This window comes from Antennarius striatus, chromosome 20 (genome assembly GCF_040054535.1).
Source record: "Antennarius striatus isolate MH-2024 chromosome 20, ASM4005453v1, whole genome shotgun sequence".
Lineage (NCBI taxonomy): Eukaryota > Metazoa > Chordata > Actinopteri > Lophiiformes > Antennariidae > Antennarius > Antennarius striatus.
The window spans coordinates 18,447,913-18,474,201 of record NC_090795.1 but is presented as its reverse complement, the minus strand read 5'-3'; the positions used below and the strand labels follow the sequence as shown (position 1 = coordinate 18,474,201).

The window sequence follows — 26,289 nt, the reverse complement described above, 5'->3', positions numbered from 1 at the left end:
TCAACAAAAATATTGATAATTTTTCCATTTCTCCACTTAAAATTTCGAACTTGGAAATCACCAGTATGTTTTTATCACGTGTGAGTTTCTCCTCAGGAGACTCACCTGTGTGATTCTACCTGATTAAAGTCGACCAATCAGCAACACGACGTCTGCTGGTTTTAATGCTGCAGTGAGAGAGGAGTTAGTTAGACCCTCCAGAGAACAAGAAGAGTCCTGTTGGGTTTGTCTGTCTGTTAAAACGCTTTGGAACGTCTGCCGGTGGGATTAAGAGATAGACTAATAAAGGTTGATTGATGACCACCAGGCTTTAACATTTTGATAAAACTAATTATATATTTTTACTCTTTTTTTCTTTTGACTCAAACAGTTATGGTGTTATTAATAAAAACATTGAAATTAACATTTTAGTTTTTATATTGTACTATTGTTAAACTCAATCTCTGCATACGATTGTACCGTATATATTGTTATTACTTTTGGGATGCATACATGTCATGTTGGTGCATCCCAAGGATACACTACTTTCTTGAGGTAAAATTAACTCTGTAATATAAATAAAAATATGACCTCTCAAAAGGACAGTGGCAGAAAACAATATTATACTGTATTATACTGCTCCATGTTTTTCCTTAAATTATACAACTCACTTGCTTGTGGTTCCATAACAATATATACATACTTAAGCATACACATTAGCATGGTTGTGAGGAACTTCAGACAAGGTCAATGGTTTTCTGTTTATGTATGTGTGTGTATGTGTTTCTGTGTGTGTCGAGGCTGACTGTTGACTAACATTAGTAAAAATCAGTAAATACAGGTTGTCCTCAACTTACGAACATTTGAATTATGAACATTTGGAGATACGAACAAGCATGCTCCACCATATGCAACTATTGTTCTGCGACAGCCCCCATCGAACAGCACCGCTGCTCCACTCCCGCTCTTGATGTTTGTTGTCTCTGTGAGCATCTCAGAGCGTCAGGCTTTGTCCCTCGGATACTTTACTGTTTATCATGGATGATAAATGAAAGACTAGTGAAGATAGTGGTAGTGGTGACCATATCTATGATGACAACTCTGACCCACAATAACTCCTATAGTACTGCAGAGAGTGGCTGTACTCTGACTGTTAGTGTTGATTGAGAGTTCCTTAAAGTCCAAAAGTTTACCGTGAAGCTCCAATGTTGGTTTTGGAACTAAACATTCCTATTTTTATGATTCTATGTTTTTAGTCTTTGTTAAAAAGATATAGTAAAATGATATTATTGTGTTTTTACTGTTCTTCAAATGATGTTAGGAGTCCAATATTTGTGATGGACAGAGGTTAAGTCGAGTGAAATAACATAAACTTTATTATTTTTCCATGTATGTTTACTTTGGGTTGACTTATTCCAGTCTGCTAAGTCTTGTGCTGGGGACCAGAAGTCGCTGTTTCGAGACCCGAGTGGGCCCAAACATCTGGAGTGGTGCCGAGGTGCCCTTGAGCAAGGTACCCCCCCACAAGCTGCTCACAAGGGTGCACCTTGAAGTAGCTGCCCGTTGCTCTGCCTCCCTCTACATTTAAATTGTGCTTACAGGTGTGTGTGTGTGTGTGTGTGTGTGTGTGTGTGCGTGAGTGCGTGTGTGTGTGTGTGTGTGTGTGTGTGTGTGCGACCTGTACACACTTATGTTTAAAAAAAAGGCATGAGTGAAAAGATAATTTCCCCATGGGGACAATAAAGTGATTTCTACTTCTTCTTAATTTAATTGAAGTATAATGACATGTAATTGGAAACAACTTAACGCAAAATGACCTGTACCTGTATTTCATTATGTTCATTTATTTTATCTTTTAATATGTTTACATACACATACACACTAATATAGCCACAAGAGGACACAAGCCAGTATCTTATTGTGCCGGTCCCAAGCCCAGATAAGTACAGAGGGGTACGTCAGGAAGGGCATCCGGCATAAAACGTTTGCCAAATCAAACATGCGAATCAAACCTATGACTTCCATATCGGATCGATCGAGGCCCGGGTTAACAACGACCGCCATCGGCGCTGTTGACCTACAGGGCGCCGGTGACCTACAGGGCGCCGATGGAAATTGGATTACTGTTGGTCGAAGAAGGAGAGGAGGAAAGTGTGTTCGTAGGAAGAGAGAGAAGAGGAACGCCAAGAGTACAGGACTGAGAGTAGGGACGTTGAATGTTGGAACTATGGCAGGAAAAGGTAGAGAGTTGGTTGACATGATGCAGAGGAAGAAGGTAGACATACTGTGTGTCCAGGAGACCAGGTGGAAAGGTAGCAAGGCTAGAAGTTTAGGAGCAGGGTTCAAGTTGTTCTATCACGGTGTAGATGGGAAGAGAAATGGAGGAGGAGTTATCTTGAAGGAGTTTGTTAGGAATGTCCTGGAGGTAAAAAGAGTGTCGGATAGAGTGATGAGTCTGAAGCTAGAAATAGAAGGTGTGATGTTCAATGTTGTTAGCGGGTATGCTCCACAGGTAGGATGTGAGCTGGAGGAGAAGGAGAAATTCTGGTTGGACTTTGATGAAGTGATGCAGAGCATGCCTAGAAGTGAGAGAGTTGTCATTGGAGCAGACTTCAATGGACATGTTGGTGCAGGAAACAGAGGTGATGAGGAGGTGATGGGCAGGTTTGGTATCCAGGAGAGGAACGCAGAAGGACAGATGGTGGTTGACTTTGCAAAAAGGATGGAAATGGCTGTAGTGAATACTTTCTTCCAGAAGAGGCAGGAACATAGGGTGACCTATAAGAGTGGAGGTAGGAGCACACAGGTAGACTACATCTGGTGTAGACGGTGTAACCTGAAGGAGATCAGTGACTGTAAAGTAGTGGTAGGTGAGAGTGTAGCCAAACAGCATAGGATGGTGGTGTGTAGGATGACTCTGGTGGTGAGGAAGATCAAGAGGGCAAAGACAGAGCAGAAGACAAAATGGTGGAAGCTAAAAAAGGAAGAGTGTTGCATGACTTTTAGGAAGGAGTTCAGACAGGCTCTGGGTGGTCAGGAGGTGCTTCAGATGGACAACTACAGCTAATGTGATCAGGGAGACAGGTAGGAGAGTACTTTGTGTGTCATCTGGAAGGAAAGTAGATAAGGAGACTTGGTGGTGGAATGAGGAGGTACAGGAGTGCATACAGAGAAAGAGGTTAGCTAAGAAGAAGTGGGACACTGAGAGGACTGAGGAGAGTAGACAGGAGTACAGGGAGATGCAGCGTAAGGTGAAGGTAGAGGTAGCAAAGGCCAAACAAGAAGCTTATGATGACTTGTATGCTAGGTTGGACAGTAAGGAGGGAGAGACTGATCTATACCGGTTGGAAAGACAGAGAGACAGAGATGGGAAGGACGTGCAGCAGGTTAGGGTGATTAAGGATAGGGATGGAAGTCTATTGACAGGTGCCAGTAGTGTGATGGGAAGATGGAAAGAGTACTTTGAAGAGTTGATGAACGTGGAAAATGAGAGGGAACAAAGACTAGAAGAGGTGACTGTTGTGGACCAGGATGTAGCAAAGATTAGTCAGGATGAAGTGAGGAGGGCACTGAAGAGGATGAAGAGTGGAAAGGCAGTCGGTCCTGATGATATACCTGTAGAGGTATAGAAGTGTCTAGGAGAGGTGGCAGTAGAGTTTCTGACTGGGTTGTTCAACAGGATCTTAGATAGTGAGAAGATGCCTGAGGAATGGAGGAGAAGTGTGCTGGTGCCCATTTTTAAGAACAAGGGAGATGTGCAGAGTTGTGGAAATTACAGAGGAATAAAGCTGATGAGCCATACAATGAAGTTATGGGAGAGAGTAGTGGAAGCTAGACTAATGGTTTGGACATGTCCAGAGGAGAGATAGTGAATATATTGGTAGAAGGATGCTGAGTTCTGAACTGCCAGGCAGGAGGCCTAGAGGAAGACCAAAGAGGAGGTTTATGGATGTAGTGAAAGAGGACATGAAGGTAGTTGGTGTGAGACAAGAGGATGCAGAAGACAGGGTTACATGGAAGACACTGATTCGCTGTGGCGACCCCTGAAGGGAAAAGCCCAAAGGAGAAGAAGAAGAATTTACAAGCAGCCTCTCAGAACCAATTATGTTCGTATGTTGAGGACCACCTGTATGGTGAAAAATTTAGACTTTTCTGCAACTATCACTAATTCAACCACGGCTATTTCTACATTACGAAGAAAATACGGTTACATCACTGATCATTCACTCGCATTGATTACAAGCAGGAGAAACATTATGAGTTCCATTGTGTGAACATTTTTGGAACACAATAAGCAATTATCTTTCTCCTCTCTGATTGGCTTCACCCAACTGATCTGCCCATGCTTGTCTATACTGACACCTGGTGCTGTTCATGGCTGGTGAGACACTAAAATTACAGTCAGAAATTATTTATTTATTTATTTATTTTGTTTTATTTTATTTTATTTTTTACTTCAAGCTCTGGCTTTGGTCTTATTTTATTAATTAAATCTGCTTTCACTTAGTCCAGTCTTGAGACATTTTTTATGGTTAGGCGTATCTTTCATGTTTTGCTTTCATTTGGACAAACAGAATGAATAAATGACAAATAAATATGCAACGTCAGCAATTTTGACTATGAAATCAAGCACATTATGGTATTAAAAGAAAATTAAAATAAATTTGAGGGGCGGCAGTGGCTCAGTGGTAAAGCGGGCGGTAGAGCGGGTCGTCCTATGATTTCAAGATCGGCGGTTCGATTCCCGCTCCCGCCCAAAAAAATACCCGAAGGTGAGCTGACGGTGGGAGGTGTAAGCTCACCTCTGGAGCACTGCCGAGGTGCCCTTGAGCAAGGCGCCATCCCCTTCACAAATTGCTCAATTGAGGCACACCAAGAAGGAGCTGCCTGCCACTCTACCTCCCCTGCATGCCTACAGGCCCCCTTGTGTATGTGTGTGTGTGCTACAGGGGCCTATACACACTAATATATACATGTACAGGTAGTCGTCGACTTACGACCTATGCAACTTACGACCGACCGACTTTACGGCCACAATGTCCGGGTAGGGCGGGGCATTCCCTCCAGCCACAGTACTCACGCTCTGAGGCTCCCGCGCTCTCTCCAGTCCCCACGGCGCACACACGCTGTTCAGTCACACTGAGATCAGCAGCCCAGCCCACTACTGATGGGCTGGGCTGCTTAGGAGGCTGTGACGGAGAAATGTATGAATGACGTATGGAAAAACTGTCAAGCGTTACGTGAACTCTTCTGCTGGATTTGAAAGTGACGAAGAACTTGATCAGATTCTGGAGAAAATAGTGAAACTGGCAAAAAACCTCTCCTTGGAGAACTGACGAATGATCGCGCTGTAAGAAGAACTGATCGCGCTGGAAGAAGAAAGAGTGGAAGAAGAAGAGAAGCAGAGAAAGAAGAGGAGGAAACAGAAAAAATGTTCACCACCAAAGGCTTGTCAGAAGGCTTTTCCCTGTTAAATAAACTCCGTGCACACTTTGAAGAACTGGACATAGAACATTGAAACATTTGCAAGGATTGAACGGATGGCAAACGACGCTTTCCGTCCATATCGTGAAATTTATGAGGAGAAAAAGAAACGAACAATTCAGACAAAGCTCACAATGATTATGAAAAGATGGTCTCCCGCTCCCACCAACCCACGCGCTGCCCCAGCTGATAATCCGGACGACCCCCAGCCAAGAACCAGCACCAGCGATGCTGGATTGAATTTTTACTTAAGAGTCAATTTACGACCGATCTGTCAGGACCAATCGTGGTCGTAAGTCGACGACTACCTGTATAAGTATGCATGCGTTTGAATCATTAGCTAGAGTGTGCATTCTTAATTGCCCTTCGGGGATCCAAACGGTATATTAAATTAAATTAAATGTAGATCAGCATTTTTGAACTGTTCCTACAAACTATGACACCATCTTTTTACCAAAAAGTGATCTGAGAAAGTGAAAGGTGACAGAACTAAAAAACAGTAATGTTTCTCACAGCCAACTTCAAAAGCGAGAGCATCGTTCCAGGTGAGTCTGTCGTGGTTGTGTTCTCTGTTCTTATCATGTTTCTCTGCTCTGCTGGACCGTGGCAGGAGGTCTGGGCTCGTGGGCAGAGTCTGGTCTTCACACCTCAGTTTCATCAGGCTGATTATCTGGGGCCTATTCAGCCACCTTTCCCTTGATGTTCACAACAGAAGGTTTTCCATGTCAGTTTGTCTCCTTCAACGTGTCCCAGCTGCAAGCTTTTTGTTTCCAGCGATTCTCTTGTTTTTGGTCTTCACGACTTTCTCCCTGAGTAAGGTGATCTTCTGTTGTTACTTTGTTAGGTGAGTATTTCTCTAGAAAGGGATTTTCTGTTGCTACTTTGTGCTTAATAAACTCTTTGCTCTTGTACTCTGCGTCCGGGGTCCTGGCCTTGCTTTTGCCTCATGGCACCCAACAGTCACCTCATTGTTAAGAAGAATAAGTCCTCCAAGGGTGGAGAGATGGTAAAAGAGGCATTTAGTGAAGTAGTTGACTCAACTAATTAATAAACAGTTAATGCTTTCAAACAAAAGATCAAACATCTCTACTCAAAGCTGCAGTGCCATGATGTGGAAACGTGCAGAACCTGGTGTGGGAGCTGGAGATGGAAGGGAAGGCCTGTGTGATACTGGACAGTAAACGGTACACAGAGCAGATTTACGATGGTCAGAGTTCGACAAACACTATCAAGTCTTTTCATTGACCGAGCCAGTAATCCATTTCAGGAAGATGCTGGGGTCGATTCACTCGCATCAAAAATTGCAGCACTGTTTCACCAGAACTCTTCTGGAGTGGAAGATGTTCTAGTATATCTGGAAGACAATATTCTAGTAACTGTAGTATACCATTAAATAATGAATTATGAAATACATTTGTGCAATAAGGAGCAAGAAAAGCTTTCTTTGTGAGGTAAATATCAACCAGATGAAAGGACTGCCTAAAGTTTGAAAGTGGTCTATTAATTTTAATCCTCCACTACATGGTTCACGAACTTTTCAGCATCAATCTGTCAGGATTTGCAGTTCTCTCTCTCTCTCTCTCTCTCTCTCTCTCTCTCTCTCTCTCTCTCTCTCTCTCTCTCTCTCTCTCTCTTCTGAGATGCTCCTAGTTTCCACCTACCTGGGTGTGGCTGCTCCTGGCAGCAGAGCAGCACACCTGTTGCTAATCACCCATCTCCAGATCTTCATGAGGACCAGCTTCCCACCATTCATCGCCAGTTCGTTTGTACTGCTTGTCAGTATCTACACCTCAGCTCTCTTAACTCGCACCTTGACCTTTTTGATAACTCTGTTCTCTCTATGTTCCAGTTCCAGTCTGCTGCCTGTTTGACTACTCATCTCCTGCCGATTCACTTGCTCAGCCTGATCATCTGGTCCACCATCACATCACATTCGTGTCAAATAAACTCTTTTCCCTCTTACCTGACGTCTACACATTTGGGTCCTACAGCAAACCATGACAGAAAGAAATGGCCACATGGACCCAGCGGAGACAGATTCGGATCGTGTCAGCCTAGCTCTTGCCAATCAAGGAGTTCAGCTTGGACAACATGAGCAGCTGCTACGTAGCCTCCTGGAGAATCAGAAGACTTCACAAGACCAGATTTCACAGCTAAACTTCATGATTCAGGAACTTGCCGGCAAACTCTCCACGTCCAGAATTCAAGGTCAGCCCATTTCACCTCAACCTCAAGCCTCTGCTGCACCTCAGTCTCCACCGCCGTCCTTCAGAGAAGTGCATATTCCGGACCCTGACCATTATTCAGGTGATATGGGTAAATGTGGGAGTTTTTTACTGCAGTGTTCACTGGTGTTTAGTCAAAAGCCAAACACTTATGCCTCTGACAATTCCAAAATTGCATTTATTATGGGACTTCTCCATGGGAGGGCGTTAGAGTGGGCAGCTGCAAAATGGCGAAACCAACCTGACATTCGCAATGATTACGTGACTTATGAACAGGAGCTGAGAAAGGTTTTTGACCATCCTGTCCAGGGTAGAGAAGCTTCTGAGAGGCTCCTCTCAATAACCCAGGGGACTCGTAGTGTGGAAGACTACTCAGTTGAATTCCGGACTCTAGCAGCCGAGAGTGGGTGTTATGATTCGGCTCTGCAGAGCGTGTTTTGAATGGACTTATCTGAACAATTGAAGGATGAACTTGCTGTAAAAGAAGATCCTGCAAATCTTGATTCTTTAATTTCGACATCCATTAAAATGGACAATCAAATCCGCGAGCGTCGTAGGGAGCGTTCCAGCCGCCATATTCCCACATTGTCTCACCCTCGCAGTGCCCCACCACGCAGGTTCAGCGCATCCCCTCCCCACAAGCCTTTTGTCCCGACCACTACAACTTCTGAAGGGGAGCCAATGCAGGTGGCTCGGGCAAAACTAACACCAGATGAGAGGCAGCGTAGAATCAGGGCTGGCATTTGTATATATTGTGGGATTCAGGGACATTTTCTTGCCACATGTCCTGTTCGGCCAAAAGACTGGGCTCATCAGTGAATGTGGGGGTGCTGGTGAGCCACGTTTCCACCTCTAACCCCCCAACAAAGATGCTACTTCCTGCTATGCTGTTTTAGTAACTCTACTCTGCCGTTGACTGCCCTGGTGGATTCCAGGGCTGAGGATAATTTTATGGAGTATAATCTGGCTCAACAAGCTGGGTTGGATAAGGTACCCCTTCCTACTCCACTAGCAGCCAATGCATAGGATGGGAAATTAATCTCTAAAGTGACCCATTGCTCGGAAACAGTTAAACTTTTCAATCTCTTCTCAATACCACCATCATTTCTAAACTGGACCTTTGCAATGCATACCATCTTGTACGCATTCGCAAGGGGGACGAGTGGAAGACGGCATTCAATACATATTTGGGACATTTTGAATATCTGGTAATGCCTTTTGGGTTGACAAATGCTCCGGCAGTTTTTCAAGCCCTTGTCAATGATGTATTGAGGGACTTTTTGAATCATTTTGTGTTTGTCTATCTAGACGATATTTTTATTTTCTCTTCTTCTGTAGATGAGCATGTTACCCATGTCCGTCAGGTGCTGCAGAGACTGCTGGAGAACAAACTATTCGCCAAGGCAGAGAAGTGTGAGTTCCATGTTGAGTCAGTTGGATTTCTCGGTTACATCATTGGCAGTGGGCAGGTGAAGCCAGATCCCTCGAAGATCCAAGCAGTTTCGCAGTGGCCAGTCCCAGATATCCGTAAACAACTACAAAGGTTTCTTGGATTTGCTAATTTCTACCGCCGTTTCATCTGGAACTACAGTTCAGTGGCAGCTCCTCTGACTTGTCTCACCTCCCCAAAGATTCCTTTTGTGTGGACTTCAGATGCGGATGAAGCCTTTCAGGCTCTTAAGAGACGTTTTACTGAAGCACCTGTTCTCACTCATCCTGACCCAACCCTGCAGTTCATCGTCGAGGTGGATGCTTCGGACACTGGTGTTGGAGCGGTTTTGTCACAGCAATCTGCCTCTGACCAGAAACTGCATCCTTGTACCTTCTTCTCGCGCCGTTTATCCACCGCAGAATGGAATTACACCATAGGCGATCGAGAACTGCTTGCTGTCAAGTTGGTCTTGGAGGAGTGGCGGCACTATCTGGAGGGAGCGGAACACCCGTTTGTTGTCTGGATGGATCAGAAAAACTTATCGTACATCCAGTCTGCAAAGCAGCTCAACTCCCGTCAGGCTAGATGGGCATTGTTTTGTAGACGTTTTAATTTTACCTTGACCTATCGACCTGGTTCGAGAAACACCAAACCCAATGCCCTTTCCCGACAGTTTTCTCCTGCAGACTCACCTGACATTGCTGAAAACATTATCCCACCTTCTTGTGTTGTAGCTGCTGTTACTTGGGAGATATAGTCCTGCAACAGGAGAGCTCAAGAAACTGATCCTGATCTGGGTAATGGTCCTCCCAACTGTTTGTATGTCCCACAGGCTGTCCGTTCCCAGGTCATCCAGTGGGGGCATACGTCCTGATTTGCCTGCCATCCAGGAATTCACCGAACCTTTTCCCTCCTCAGACGCCATTTCTGGTGCCCAAAGATGGAGAAGGACACCAGAGAATATGTTTTAGCCTGTACAGTTTGTGGTCGAGGGAAGACGTCCAATCAATGGCCAGTTGGTCGTCTCCGCCCTTTGCCCATTCCAACTCGTCCCTGGTCTCACATAGTCCTTGACTTCATGTCTGGTCTTCCCATCTCTCAAGGTAACTCCATTATTATGGTGACAGTGCTACCTGCTGCGCCACAGGCTAGCCAGCTTGCTTCTCTGTTTAATCTGTGCGCAACACCTTATCCTGCATATTAATGAATAAAAAAAGGGTAGGTGTGACCTGGACAAATGAGAGTCTATGCTAATTTAAACACCAGACCTGTGTCCATTCCAATGGAGATTTTGGCTGTCAATGACATTAAAATTTTCCCCAATTTCCCCCCCTAATTTAACCAATTGAATTCTAGTCTGTAGAAATCATTGTGACTACATATGATCTGGTTTTGGGATACCCATGGCTTAAAACATACATTCCAACCCATGTACAGTAGACTGGTCAGCAGGCAAGATGGATGAGTTTAAGCTTTCACTCATTCTCACTGCCTGTTATTTGGTGAAATCCTAAGCAGATGACCAGCGGTTTCTGATTCCAACTTTAACTTCAAGCATTTCATAAAGGGAGCAAAATAAACAGACGTGCTCCTACTGTACAATATCTATAAGGGCTATTATAACTGCTACAGTAGAAATACTGAAAACACAGATGAATAAAATTGTCATGACAATCATATTACTTAATATTTACTATCTGAAAAGCATGGTAACACAGAGGGCAGCACTGTTGCTTCACAGCAAGAAGGTCTTGGGATCAATTCCCCCTGGGGCATTTCTGTGAGGAGTTTGCTTGTTGTCCCCGTGTCTGCGTTGGTTCTCTCTGAGTTCTTGGGGCTTCTCCCACCTCCAAAAACAAGCAAGTTGGACACTATTGTTTCTATATTAGACATTCATTCATTGTTTAAGAAGATGAACTAACTGAATATTCAATATCTCATTTCACTGTAGTCTCTCCTGGTTAAGATGATGCGTAGCAGATAAACAGCTACTTGTGATTTACACTGCCTCTCCAAAAAAGGTGTCACCTGGATTTAACTAAGTAAATAGATACGAGCCTGCTATTGGATTACAGCACTACCTTTCAGTTGGCAACAAGTTATTTCACCCCAACTGGTGCAATGAGTTGCTTCTCATTTCTTAAACACACCCCGTGGTTGTGGAAAAGATGTTAGTCTGTTTGAGATGGGTCAAATCATTGGCCTGCATCGAGCAGACAAAACACTTCAGGAGATTGGAGACACTGCTAAAAATGTGTTAAGAACTGTCCAACGCATCATCAAAAACTAGGAGGGTAGTGAGGATTCATCATTTCTGAGGAAGAAATGTGGCCAAAAAAAACCCCTGAATGGTTTTGATCTACAATCACTGAAACTTTTGGTAAAATCAAATAGAAGAAAAACAATAGTAGAACTCAGGGCTACTTTTATTAGTAGGAAAGAGCATTTCCACAAGCACATTGCAAAGAGAACTCAAGGGATTTGGACTGAACAGCTGTGTAGTCTTAAGAAAACCACAAATCAGTGAGGCTAACTTGAAAAAAGGCTTCAGTTTGCCAGGGAGCATAAAGATTGGACTCTGGAGCAATGGGAGAAGGTCATGTGACCTGATGTGTCCAGATTTACCCAGTTCCAGAGTGATGAGTGCATGATGGTAAGAAGAGAGGCAGATGAAGTGAAGCACCCATCATGCCTCTGGCCTACTGTGCCTGCCTGTGGGGGCGGTTGGTCAGGTCTAGGTCCAGCAACAAGAATGAGGTCAGCTGACTACCTGAATCGACTGAATGACCAGGTTATTTCATCAATTGATTTTTTTCTCTCCCCTGATGGCATGAGCATATTCCAAGATGACAATGCAATTTATTAGGCACATATTGTGAAGGAGTGGTTTGGGGAGCATGAGACTTCATTTTCACATGTGCATTGGCCACCAATGTAGCCACAAGAGAACGCAAGCCAGTGTCTTATTGTGCCGGTCCCAAGCCCAGAAAAATACAGTTGCGTCAGCGAAGGCATCCGGCGTAAAAATTTTGCCAAATCTAACATGAGAGTCAAACCTATGACTTCCATACCGGATCGGTCGACTCCCGGGTTAACAACGACCACCATCGGCGCTGTTGACTACAGGGCGCCGGTGGAAATCGGATTACTGTTGGTCAAGAAGGAGAGGAGGAAAGTGTGTTCATAGGAAGAAAGAGAAGAGGAACACCAAGAGTATAAGACTGAGAGTAGGGACGTTGAATGTTGGAACTATGACAGGAAAAGGTAGAGAGTTGGTTGACATGATGCAGAGGAGGAAGGTAGACATACTGTGTGTCCAGGAGACCAGGTGGAAAGGTAGCAAGGCTAGAAGTTTAGGAGCAGGGTTCAAGTTGTTCTATCATGGTGTAGATGGGAAGAGAAATGGAGGAGGAGTTATCTTGAAGGAGGAGTTTGTTAGGAATGTCCTGGAGGTAAAAAGAGTGTCAGATAGAGTGATGAGTCTGAAGCTAGAAATAGAAGGTGTGATGTTCAATGTTGTTAGTGGGTATGCTCCACAGGTAGGATGTGAGCTGGAGGAGAAGGAGAAATTCTGGTTGGACTTTGATGAAGTGATGCAGAGCATACCTAGAAGTGAGAGAGCTGTCATTGGAGCAGACTTCAATGGACATGTTGGTGCAGGAAACAGAGGTGATGAGGAGGTGATGGGCAGGTTTGGTATCCAGGAGAGGAACGCAGAAGGACAGATGGTAGTTGACTTTGCAAAAAGGATGGAAATGGCTGTAGTGAATACTTTCTTCCAGAAGAGGCAGGAACATAGGGTGACCTATATGAGTGGTGGTAGGAGCACACAGGTAGACTACATCTGGTGTAGACGGTGTAACCTGAAGGAGATCAGTGACTGCAAAGTAGTGGTAGGTGAGAGTGTAGCCAAACAGCATAGGATGGTACATGAGTACATGTGTGTGAATGAGAGGGACCCAAGTGGAAGAGTGAGGTTACAGGGAGAAGAGATCAAGAAGGTGGAGGATTTGAAGTACTTAGGGTCAACAGTCCAGAGCAATGGAGAGTGTGGAAAAGAGGTGAAGAAGCGTGTCCAGGCAGGATGGAACGGGTGGAGGAAAGTGTCAGGTGTGATGTGTGATAGAAGAGTTTCAGCTAAAATGAAAGGAAAGGTGTACAAAACTGTGGGATGTGCTGGAGAAAGCTTTGCTCAGCGGTCAGACTCTACCATCATCAACGGTGAAAAGTTATGTCAACACTGTATAGAAATAAATCACAATGCCACAGTGAATATGTGCTGTAGTCAAAGCTGAAGGTGGTCCAATGAAATATGAGTGAGGCCTTTTTTTGGGGGGGTAACGTTTTTTTGGCCAGGCAGAGTTTCTACATGATCTGTCACTTAATGAAAGCTAAGACTACAGATTCAAATATTTTTTAACACTATGGTCAAAATTTAGGGTTATGGTACTTTATACATGAATTTTTAGTTATTTAAGTTAAATGTTTCCTGGTTTGCACTGTCCCATTTGCATTTACCCTGGTGTAGTAGCATCTACACTAACATAGTGTTAAGCATTGGACTACATATAAGTTGGACTGCTGTGTAGAGATGAGTCTGAGCTGTGCGGTAAGTGAAAGAGATGTGAATCCCAGTTATACCACTTTCTGATTTGTGATCTTTGGAATCTATTAAAAATTTTAGAGTCTGATGTTGAATGTCAAAAATTATTCCTTGATAGGACACAGCCTTTTGGACTGACACTGGTTCCACAAAGTCCATTTTGGCCAATTGGCTCTGTTATGAGGTACAGATGATACAAGATCCAAAAGCTAGACTCAGACACAAGTAAAATGATTCCATTTAAGGAAACCAGTTGTGGAGGAGACACAGACCATGGTGTGTCCATGAGGATCAGGAGTGTTGTTTGCAGTTACACTGCCAGGGTTTTGCCAATTCAAGGAACTTGAGCAGTGGAGAGACAGGAACAAGACAGAGAGATGGATGGAGAGAAAGTCAGGAGAGCACCATGACAATACTAGATGAAGATGTAATGTGGCTGTACACAGTCCATGATACACCACAGCAGGGTCCAGGGAGGCGTAGGGATGACAAGAAACAGGACAGTTGTTTTTTTTTACTCTGTATGTTTTAGACCAGAGATGTGATGTTTGCTGTACTACTTTGGTCCGCTGACAGGTCACCCCATTGGTAGAAAAAAACAGCAGCCATTGCAGACTGTCTGTAGTCTAAGACCAAAGATTAGGTGAGGTTGTTCTGGTGCCTGGAAGTGAACTATTCTGTGATTCAGTCACAGCGTCACTGACCCGACCAGTCCCTCAACCAACATGAACTGGAAAGGGGTGTCTGGTCAGGTGCAATGGGTAGTCACCTCCCATTTGAGTGGTTGTCGTAAATTTCTACCATTCACACACCTAACTTCTGCTTTTTTGTCAAGCAGGTTGTTGCATGGCGCGAGAGCTGGGGCCATCTGGTGCTGTACATCAGCCACTGCAATGGAGATTAACTGCTACATACAGTATACCTGTACAGTAGAGTAGCGTAGGGTGGTGGATTGGGTGGTGGATACCCTACGCTATTACCAACCAGATAACACTTCACCCTGTTCAGCACCATAACAAACCCCTTCTCATCCATTGTTTGATCCTGGATGTCCTTTAACAGTGTTTGATTATTTAAGTGTACCGGCAGCCTTGTGATTTCTCATCATGTTAAAGCTAACCTCATAACCTCAGGGGCCAGGGACTCCTGGACCAGCTCTCAACTGAAGTTACGGCCCCATGCTTCAACCTCAGGCTCCGGCTTCCTGTGTTCACTTGTTCCTACCACCACTTAAAAAGAATATCTTTTAATAGAGTTCACCAACCATAATTCAATGTATTGCCTTTGAACAATCCAACCGAAGCTGACATGGCTATATACTAGTGACAGAACTATACTAGTGACAGAACTATACTAGTGACAGAACTATACTAGTGACAGAACTATACTATAGTGACAGAACTATACTAGTGACAGAACTATACTAGTGACAGAACTATACTAGTGACAGAACTATACTAGTGACAGAACTATACTATAGTGACAGAACTAAACTAGTGACATAAGACGTCAAAACTAGGATGGCCAATTATAAAAAGGAAAAACAATCACATATCATTCTTAAACAAGGATGTCCTTACACACACACACACACACACACACACACACACACACACACACACACACACACACACACACACACACACACACACACACACAGACACACAGACACATACACACACACACACACACACACACACACACACACACACACACACACACACACACACACGAGAGAAAGACAGCAGCTATTTGAAAGACAGAATAATCAAGTCGACAATGCCAGGAGGCTTTCAACATCCCTCACCGTAACAAACACACGATGTGACTTCCGTTCTAGCAGCCCTGGAAGAATACGTAAAACTTTTGGATGTGTATGTTTAAGTGTATGCCTCTATGTATTTTAATGTACCTACCTGAGACAGGGTAGCAGGCTAATGCAGAGGACTCTGCTCTGTCTCTGAGCGCAGCCTCATACTGGCAGCTCTGCTGCTTCCTGTGATTGGCTGGCTGATGGAAAAGGGGTGTTGTAGAGACAGCCAATGATGAAGCGTTCACATGAACAAACACTCAGGGATGCAGAAAGGAGCTCATAGGGGATAATGTTCTTCATCACACCACTGACAGCAACACAATTCTTTCAAATCTGTCTTTCTAGCTTGACTGTTCACATTTATCTTTGTGACCCGTTTCTGACATCCGTGTGAAAAAACTCATTTTCAAATCACCACATTATCATGATGTATTAATTCCTTGCATTGTTTACTGTGTTAATTGAGTTTATTAGAACAATTATATAAATCAATATAATTGACTTAATTATATTGATTTAATTAATCTGCTATTTCTCTTTGATGGGAAATAGCAGAGGAAAGTGATGTACAATGAGGTTTTATTAAGGTTTTGGATGTTATTCGTCTTGTTAAAAAGCCACAGTAAATATTACCAAAGCAATCACATGCATGTAATGGACTAATGGAGTTATTATTTACCTGAGCATATAAAAGTGAATACTGACATGTTGATTGCCAAAGGTTTGGTCACGTCTCTGGACTATTATTATCCTGTTTGTTTTCTGGTCATTAACATAACTATTTCAGATTCAGTCCCACTTGCAATCAGTTCATTCCCTGCACCTACCTTCCCTCCGCTCACGTGAAACCCCTCCCCTAATCAGCCACCAGTCCTCAGATACCCAGGTCAGCCCTCAGTACTCCACCAGATTGTGTGGTGTCTGCCCTGAGTCTCCAGCCTTTGATTCCTGCCGGTTATCCTGATTGCTGTCTCTGACCCAGCCTGTTTCCCGGACCCTGCCTTTCGTCGACCCCTTTTGGATTTGTCTGCCTGGTTTGTTGGAATGCCTTTTTGTCTGTGAACTGCCTGATTTTGGACTCTGTCTGTTTGCTTGCCGTCTGCCTGACTCGTCTGCTGTTTGGACTGATTATCTGGTACCTGAACCCTGCCTGTCCTATTAAACCTGTTTTTGGACTTGACCCGCCTGCTTCACTGTCGTGCTTTTGGGTTCTCACCACCAGTCTTGTTCGAGCTGTGACAGGTTTGTTGTGATCATTCATTCATTCATTCATTCATTCATTCATTCATTCATTCATTCATTCATTCATTCATTCATTCATTCATTCATTCATTTTCAATCGCGCTTCATCCGCCATAACGTAAGAAGCGTGATTGTGATTGTGATCCACAATCACCAAATAGTCCAGCTCCACATCAGTGCAGAATTTTAAGTACCATTCCAAAGTTAAAAAAAAAAGACAAGAAAAAGAAAAAGAAGAGGCCTGGCCTTCAGTGTCCTGCGTTTTTTTTATAGATACATTTCAAATCTTCCTATTGCCTCAGTGTTTCGTATGTTCCAGATGTTACATCAGAAATCAATGACGTCATTTATATTGAAGGAAGAGATGGGACTACAGGCCTTGGACAGGCTGTTGAAAAGATTTAAGATTGGTGATCAAACTAGAGTAGAAGTAGAGCAAGAAATGGATGAAAATAAGATGTGAAGGCAGAACCAATGAACAACAGTAATATTTAGCTGTCACTGTAGTGCTAATTACATTATTTCAGTCAACTATGCACCTAATTATTGTGTGAGGTTAGGCAATATATTGCCAAAAGACCACACAGCCGTCCATTGTTGACAAGGAATTAACTATCACACACATTGCACTATTTCACGAGGATTTTGATATTTCTGGAGAACTTGACCAGTCTGTGTGTGGGTTGTGCACCGGTAGTCTAAGCCATTGATATCCCAAGACGAGGGGCCGTTGAGGAGCAATGAGCTTCCCAACTTGTTCTTGGGGAGGTGCAATGCCCCGCTCCTGTCAAACGGCCATTCCCTGCATAGCCTCCACCAAGTAAGGCAGCCGCTGACCTCGCTGTCACACAGAGCGGGGATACTGGAAAGGAGGATGAATCACTAACAATCTGGCAGTGAACAGACGGCTGAACAGGGTAGAAGTAGTGTAGTGTTTGACTGGCAAATGAGTAGCAGGTGGCCGGAGCAGCACAGGAAACAGGAATGGACTGACTACATGCAGGGGGGTGGAGAGGGATTCTGAAATGATAAGAGATGTAAGTAATGGGAAAGAGTGTTGTGTGTAGAATAAACAAACTGTAGTCCCGACAGGGGTGTGACATCGGTGTCATGTGGCTCTTTTAGCAGAGCTTTGACAGCCTCATCCTCCATTGCTACCACTGTTTTTGGGGATGGAATTTTGATGGTGGGGAAACACCCTGAGCTGGTGTGTAAGGCTCAGCAATACCAGCCAGATGAAATCTGCTCACCTTGATTCCTGGCATGGATTGTGGAACCATAGGTTTTCACCTATGATAAGATTTAATGTTCAGATGTGTGTTTAGTTGTAGCCCCCCCCACTGACTTCATGCCTGTATGTTGGGTCATTCCCAGTGCATGAGAGGACGGCATCTTTTTGTCTTTAGTTGGCGAACATGCTGAGACTCATCAGGGTCGATGCACCAGACAGCAGTCAGTCTCCGGCCTTCTTGGTGTCGTTGCATTGGGTTTTGTATATGGCCCCTGAGGAGATGTGGACCGAGACTGTTTCAGTAGGGGACTTCAACACTGACCTGGTTACCGACAGTGTAACCTGAACGGGTGTGGTTGGAAGGCGTCAGGCCTTTATGTCTTCTTAGTTTACATTTGGTAGACCTAACGTTGTTCTGTTGGCTTCGTCGTGCTGTGACCTGTTTGTTGGATTGGTTTTTGCTGCCCAGTGTGAAGCAAAGGAAAATTTGCCCTTCCAAGTCTGAAGCCATGCCTCTCAATCAGAAAATGCTTATGAATACTTTGGCAAACAAAAAAATAAATAAATAAATAAAGTGTGACTTGCTGGATTTGTTGACACATTCCTAAAATCTATGCTACTCACCAGTAGGTTCAAAAATCAAACTTAGTGCAAATGGTAAAAACTATGATGTGGTCCCATTTTTTCATTCAGCCACCTGATGGAATGAGGAGTTCGTTCCACTCATGCAGTGAGTGCATGTGGCGGTCGGCTGTCAATCTTTGTAATTTTATAAAATGCCATTTTCTAGGCAGTGTCATGAGTCACAACAAAGAACAAGTGGCTACAAACAGAATACAATAAGCCCTCGCAAATTTGCACGTCAATGATTGCGACGCCACCTCATCACGGATTTTTAGTAGGCAGTCATGTGATACCGTACGTGTATTCTATTGGCTGACGGCATCTGGAAGTGTGCTCTGTTCCATGAGTCTTGGACTTCCGTGAGACACAAAAGTGCTTTGAACAGTCTATCACAGTGTGGGGAAAGGGCAGTATGGGGAGGGTCATAAACCCATCCAAAGGTCTGTCATATGGATTTCACATGGGTATTAAAACTTACGAAGTATATGATACTTGTAAAATACAAAATACATGACGCATTTCTGGGTAGTAGTCAGTTAACAATGTATATTCTGTTAAATGAGGGTTAAAGTTAGGGTGACTATATTCACATAGGGGTCGGGCACACCCAGCAAATGACCAGATAAGTAAAATCCACACACAGTAATAACAACTGACTGATCTGGGTTTCCCACATTTCAGGATTTTGTGTCACATAAGAAAAATGACTCCTGGATTTATATGTATATATATGATTCATGTATTACTGAATAAACTATTAAGGACGATGTCTGAGGGGACACCTTTCCCCCCACCTTCTTCTTGTTTTACATGACACCACAAACAGTGAGGAAGAGTAAATTATCACGATTTCACTCTGAAAATAGAACAACCACATTTGGTTTACTGAGCTGTTGGGAAGCCCTCTGTCCTGGCCTTCACAGAAGACATATGTTAGGTCTATTATAAGTAAATTGGTGATTATGTTATGATTTTCAAAAATAGTGATGACTAATTAAATCCTTACTGTTATTTCATTTACATTTGGAACCCTTTCGTATATATTTAGTAGCAGCCAAAAAAGTATTTCCAAGGATCCTCTCCTAACGTAATGTCCAGTCAAAAGTACAAGACTATCCATGTACTGAATGGTATCGTTTTTATTGCCTGGTGGTTTGGGGAGATGTTTTGACCCAGGTCATTTGACCCATAACAGGCAATTTCAGGGCTGTATGGTACTTAGAAATGACATAGATTTGCCACATCCACCGGCTCGGACATCCCACAGTGATAAAATACCAAAGTGTTGTTTTGGGCGTGTTACTCCTTAAAGAAATGCTCCAGGGTCACCTCCCGACGGCTGACACTGTGTGTCGCCATGGGGATACAAGTCCAAATCACACTACTGTGTATTTCCAATGTTCTCACTCTGGTTCTCAGTTCAGGGCAGGTTTTGTCATGTCTGCTTTCATTTTGATTCGGTGGGAATAGATCTCTACTGGTTTGTTTCAGACTGACTCAAAGCATACACAGACGCTTGTGACATTTTTACCGTTACAACTGCAGGGAGAAAGCCTTTTTAATAATACATTTTCTCAACAATGGATTATTTGTATTATGTAATTATTGTTGTGGTATATGTAATTAAGTCACTGAAGCTATACCTATGTTTATGTTGACATTTCATTTCCTCTTTCAAAACTCTTGAAATACCCACACAGTCACATTACATGTGTGTTCATCCAACCATGAGGTGCAGGAACTCCCCTTAGACACGTGTGATTGAGCATGCAGCCAAAGCGTGACGTGAGTTGGGAGTGAAGTACAGTAACTCTTTACAGGTATCATTTGTATTCTGATGACTTTATTTGAATGTAAAAATATAAAATGCCATACATTCAACAATATAAAGTTGTCTTTATTTGTGCACAAGGTTGAGGATTCCCAAAAAGATCTTGTGGAACATAGAGGGGAATTGTTTGATTCTGAAGAATCAATCAATTCTGAAGAATCAATCAATTCCCCTCAAGGCATCTTCCTCCCACCTCCCATTCAATCACTAAAAAAATATTAGTGATGACATTCATCACTAATATTTATGTTAGTTGAACATATACTGTGTATGAAACAATGTCAGACCTAATAACATAAGGATTTAATACATCACATCATGGAAAGCTGACAACTGCCTGAAAGATTTTTGCTTTGGGTCCCCACAGGACAAAGTACTTTATTCTGAAAATGCGGAGTCACCCTGTCATCATCAGAGTTGTGGACGAGTTAATGTCAGTGACTCTGTTATATTAAAGTCAATGCGTGTGTTTTTATGTCTGAATGAAGATGACAACCAGAAAACATTTTAATCGATGTTGGTCTTTGCGCACCACACACGTACCAATCAGTGATTAATTTGCTTCCCACTTGGCTCAATCACAGCAGTGTCATGTAAACCACGGTGCAAACACGGAGAGTTCATCTCGTGTCAACCATGTTACAAACAAATTAGATTTCATACTTCTAGTGATAGAAGTGTCAGCATCGACCAAAGAACATCAAACTATTCCTTTAAGTCAGTCAGAATTTCATGTAACATCATTCTGTTTATTTCTGGTTTATACAGAAAGATGATGATTCATAATGATCCATAGTGATCCATAATGATCTATAGTGATCCATAGAGATCCATAATGATCTATAGTGATCCATAATGATCCATAGTGATCCATAATGATCCATAGTGATCCATAATGATCTATAGTGATCCATAGTGATCCATAATGATCCATAGTGATCCATAATGATCCATAGTGATCCATAATGATCCACAGTGATCCATAATGATCCATAATGATCCATAATGATCCATAGTGATCCATAGTGATCCATAATGATCCACAGTGATCCATAATGATCCATAGTGATCCATAGTGGCCATAATCATTGTCTTCAGTTGGTTGCTGAGTCCCCTACCATTATCATGTTGCTGTTGGATTACTGGATTGCATAATCTCTCGGATTATTGACGCTACTGCAATTGTCTAAATAATCTCTCAGATTATTACTGAACGAAGCAAATGGCTGTGGTGAAAATAGGGTGAAGATTCTCTCTACTCAGCTTTTTTCTTCAATGACACAGCTTCTCTGATCAGTCAAAACAGGAATTTCCCCAACAACTCCTGATTCAGGGGGTCCATGTAATCTCCCAATGCAATGCATCACTGTGGACGTGATCCTCTGTGATGGCCCAGGACCTGGTCCTTCTGCAGTACTGTGTACTCAGTGCCTTGAGGCTCTTCAGCTGGTGTGTTTCTGCTTCCTGTTTGCAGTGGCAGCAGACACCTCACATGATCCAACACACCCACACCCCCCCACACACCCTGATACCGAGGTCCACATCCTAACACTTGAGTCACTCTGAGAATTTCCAGTTACAGAGCGTACCAGTGTGAGTTCTAGTGAAGCAACATGTTTAAACACTAAATAGCAACATTTGGCTAAAAAATATAACAGCTGATATCAGTGATGGGATCAATAAAATGTTTGTGACAGAGAAACAAAGAGCTAACGAGCCTTAGCATTGCACACAGGTACAGAGAGAGCAGAGTTCATGTGACTTCCAGAATGTAGTGCATCCCAAAAGTAATAACAGAATATACAGTAGAAGCAATGCAAGGATAGAGTTTAACAGCAGTACAATATAAAAACTAAACACTGTTAATATGATTTTGTGGACACTTCACCAAGCTGACAGAACCTCCTATACACAAATGTTTGTAAGCTGCACCCTCATAATTTTGTGTTGGTTGCTGACATTTAGCCCCCCCACCCCATGGAAACATTCACTTCCATCTGTCTCGTTCTCTTCATTAACTTTTGATTGTTTTTTATTTATTGTCACTTGGTTTTTCTCAAACTTTTGCATCTTTTGCGGAGGCGTGGTGATAATGTCAGACTAACTCCTCTCTCACTGCAGCGTTAAAACCAGCAGACGTGTCGCCGTTTGGTTGATTTTGATCACGCAGGTGAGTCTCGTGACGAGAAACACAAGATCAAAACATAATGGAGATTTTCGGGTTCAAAATATGTGGAGAAATGGATAACTTGTGAATATTTTTGTTAAATAGAAGTGCATTTTTTCCCAATGTTATATCGTGGAAAGGGTAGCATCAATTGTTTTTTATTGTAAGTATTTAAAGCTGGAGTCCCAGGGACGCACGTTGTCTGACGACCGTGTGTCCCTGTCAAACAACGTGCGTCAAAGACACAAGGACGCACGCAAACGAGAACACTGAGTGTCCCAGAGTGTCTGTTAAGTGCAGTGCTTCAGCATATCTGTTAGGAGAAATGTTTGAAGCATCTAGACTCATGTGTTCAATTCTCCTTGTTCTCTCATCAGAACTTAACAAAAAGATATGGTCGTGTTTCATAGGCTGGCATTTTAGGCAGAATTAATCAGTAACCAAGACAGAGCAAAAGAGTAATCAGTGGAACAGACCGAACGCAGCCGGTTTGAACTCACCTTGGTGACGTCCTCAGACATCTGCTCCACCTCCTTCAACCGCAGTAGAACCACTTCTTCATTAGCAGAGACGCTGAGCTCCTGTGTTTCCAGGGCCTCGATCTCCTTCTCTATTCTGTACAAGAGAAGAATCAGTGGAGCTAGTTACTTGGGCAAACACCACTGAATAAAGTATACAGTACTGATATTTCCTGGCAGCTATGAAATACTTGAATTGGGAGATTTTTACTGGGTACTGCATGTTTTTCCCCTTAAATCTCTAATTTGCTATTAAATGCCATGTTTTATGCTGCTACACAACATATTATAGTCTACCTGATAAAAATGCTCTTTATGGAAAAAATATAATGTCAGAAAATATTGTTCATAAGGATAAATGCCGTCAGCTCCATCTTGTTCTTGGATCTCCAAGCTTTTCTGGGAGGTGAGTATTAAAGTGCTTTGAGTTGTCAGTCACACAATAACAGACACCTGTAATACAGTGAGACCTTCCATCTGATCCAAAAGACGTGACCCATGTGCTGCCTGGAACAAAAGAGTGACTTTATGTCTCCTACTGCTCTGGCTTCCAGTGTTTTAAGTTCATAATTCTCCTGCTCACCATCAAGGAAGGAATTACCTGAAGGAAAGTTTAGTGCCTTATCATCTACTAGAACACTGCCCTCCCAGATTCACACCTACTGGTATTTCCAAGTTAATCCATGACCCAATCTCCATGTCAGTAATTTCAAAGGCAGCTTCCTCCCTGGAATTGTTCTGCCTTAGAGTTTAATCCCAATTTGTTGGTTTGCTGATGGTTCCACCACCAACCTGCTTTAGGTGGAGATGTGACCATGAATCCTGGACCTGTCTATATCTCTTCAATAACGTGCCTCCAGACTGAGTTCAACCACCATGAACTGTGAAGACTGCTGATGCCTTCATGATGGTGTTCTCTGGATTAATGTTTTCTTTTCAGCTGCTAGACGTTTGGTTTCCTGCATTGTGTTTTTTCTCTGTTTCTTTCTGTGTCATCTTCCATTACACACCTGAAGTACACATAGTACTTCAATCACATGTTCTGTGATCCATTTTATTTTAAAACTAGTTTGATGTTTTCACACTTTGTTTGATCACAGAAGGAAATGACAGCTACTTGGATACCAAGTGAAATTAGGGATTTTTTCATTTATCATGGAGCATAAATAACATTGTCCTTAAATGTGACAGATGAAATACTGACTTTGATCAATAGGAAATACACATTAACACCAGATCAAAAACTGCTGCACCACATGTGGGGTCTATTGTATCTGTTTAATTCCTGCATGAATTGGTTTTTGTTTTGAGTATAAATAATTATATATAGCATTCATGTTGTTCATAAATAAATATTACAAGTGGCAGCGTAGTTCTATTCTTCTGGACAAAGGCGTCCAGGCTTATGTTTGTCAGCTTTCTGCCTGTGGTGTATGTGTGTTGATCCAACTGCTTACAAATATTCAGTTTGATGTACTTTTGGTATTGAATGGATTTTACCACAAATAAAACAATTTGATAATGGGTATTAATTATTTTATTTAGATTTCTGTTCCCTACTCACATTGAGCTGGACAACATTTGTCAGTTTAGTTATAACAGGTATCAGGAAGAACATGAGGAGGATCAACGTCTGCACCATTATGATGATCCTGTTCCCTCTGTATGTGTTCACTGATGAATCATTAAAGTGTTTCAAAAATTATACTTAGTCTGCCTAAATATGCACCATGTCCCAATAGCAGAAATGCCACAAACATCCATTCCTCGCACCACAGAACACTTTGTTTGCCATGCGTGTAATAATATAATATGATGTATTCTGTCTCAATCTCTCTTGTTTTATCAATCAGAGTCCTTTACTGCATTTAATGTCACGACACCCATTATTAACATCTCCTGTCTTTTCCAGAGTCCCTCCACCTTCGTTCATCCAATCAGCTCATTGCTGTCATCTGTGTGGCACCACTTCCTGATCCTCTGTGGATCAACCACCATGGAACGTATATAACATTACTCCGTTCAGCCTCTTCTCTGACAGATCGTTCACCGGGGCGGCAGGAGAACCCAAAAGTACAGCAATAGGGATGAGTCCACATCTAGAGTTTTAATAACAATGCAAAACAGAATAAAATGAGGCAGACACATCAGACAGGGGGCAGGTGAACAGGCAGAACCCAAGAACCGAGGAACACCAGAACACGGTAGAGGTAAGATCTTACGCCCGACCCGAACCGAAATTTGGGCCGGGTTGGGCTCAAAAAGTCAGTAATTACGTTCAGGTCGGGTCGGGTCGGGTCGGGCTTTAAACCCTTGGGCTCGGGTCTGTTCAGGCTAGATTTTTTTGGACACAGGCTCGGGCTTAAGATCTTAAGATCCAAGCCCGACCCGGACTTTTTTAATAAATATATATTTGTATATTATGTATCTCAAACAATCTATGGGTATTAAACTAAGGAATACCCTTATAAAATAAATAATTTAGGTAAAACATACAAGGCGCTGTATGAGAAACATCTAAAATATCTGCTCCGTTCCCTCGGAGCGTCAGCTGTATCTTCTGTCACTTTACCTTTACGATCGTACGCACCGAAAGTAGAGGTAAGATCTGAGGCCCGAATCCTTGGATTCTGAAAATGTCAATAATTACGTTCAGGTCCGGTCGGGTCGGGCTTTAAACCCTCGGGCTCGGGTCGGGTCGGACTGGATTTTTCAGGCCCGATCTTGCCTCTAGAACACGGTAGTGAACCGACGTCAATGAATCTGGTGCTGAACCGAATGCTGAACAGAATATATGCAGACCTGAGGCTGATTGGATGATGAGGAGCAGGCAGCTGAGCACCACAGGTGACAGATTGCATGCTGGGATGTGGAGAAGGCTCTGGGAAAGACCGGATGTTAACGATAGGTGTCCTTACACGCTCAACTTATAAAGGTCATATGGATGTGGAGATGCAGCAAAGTTTTTATGTGTTAAGGGATGCCATCGTCCTCACTAACATTTTATATATTTACTTAAATTAAAATATTTATTCACTTAACATTAATTTGTTATGAGACTTGTTGATCATCCATCCATATCCATCCATCCATCCATCCATCCATCCATCCATCCATCCATTTTCTTAATGATGACATGA

General features: G+C 42.9%; 1 protein-coding gene across 1 annotated transcript in view; it reads right to left on the bottom strand.

Moving 5' to 3' along the window:
• The window catches only part of LOC137587925 (tropomyosin-like), a 39,451-nt gene that overhangs the window by 5,091 nt on the left and 8,071 nt on the right, over positions 1-26,289 (bottom strand). The window contains exon 4 of the mRNA XM_068304611.1: positions 23,132-23,246. Coding sequence (XP_068160712.1) covers positions 23,132-23,246 — 115 coding nt within the window. The remainder of the gene's footprint in view (positions 1-23,131; positions 23,247-26,289) is intronic.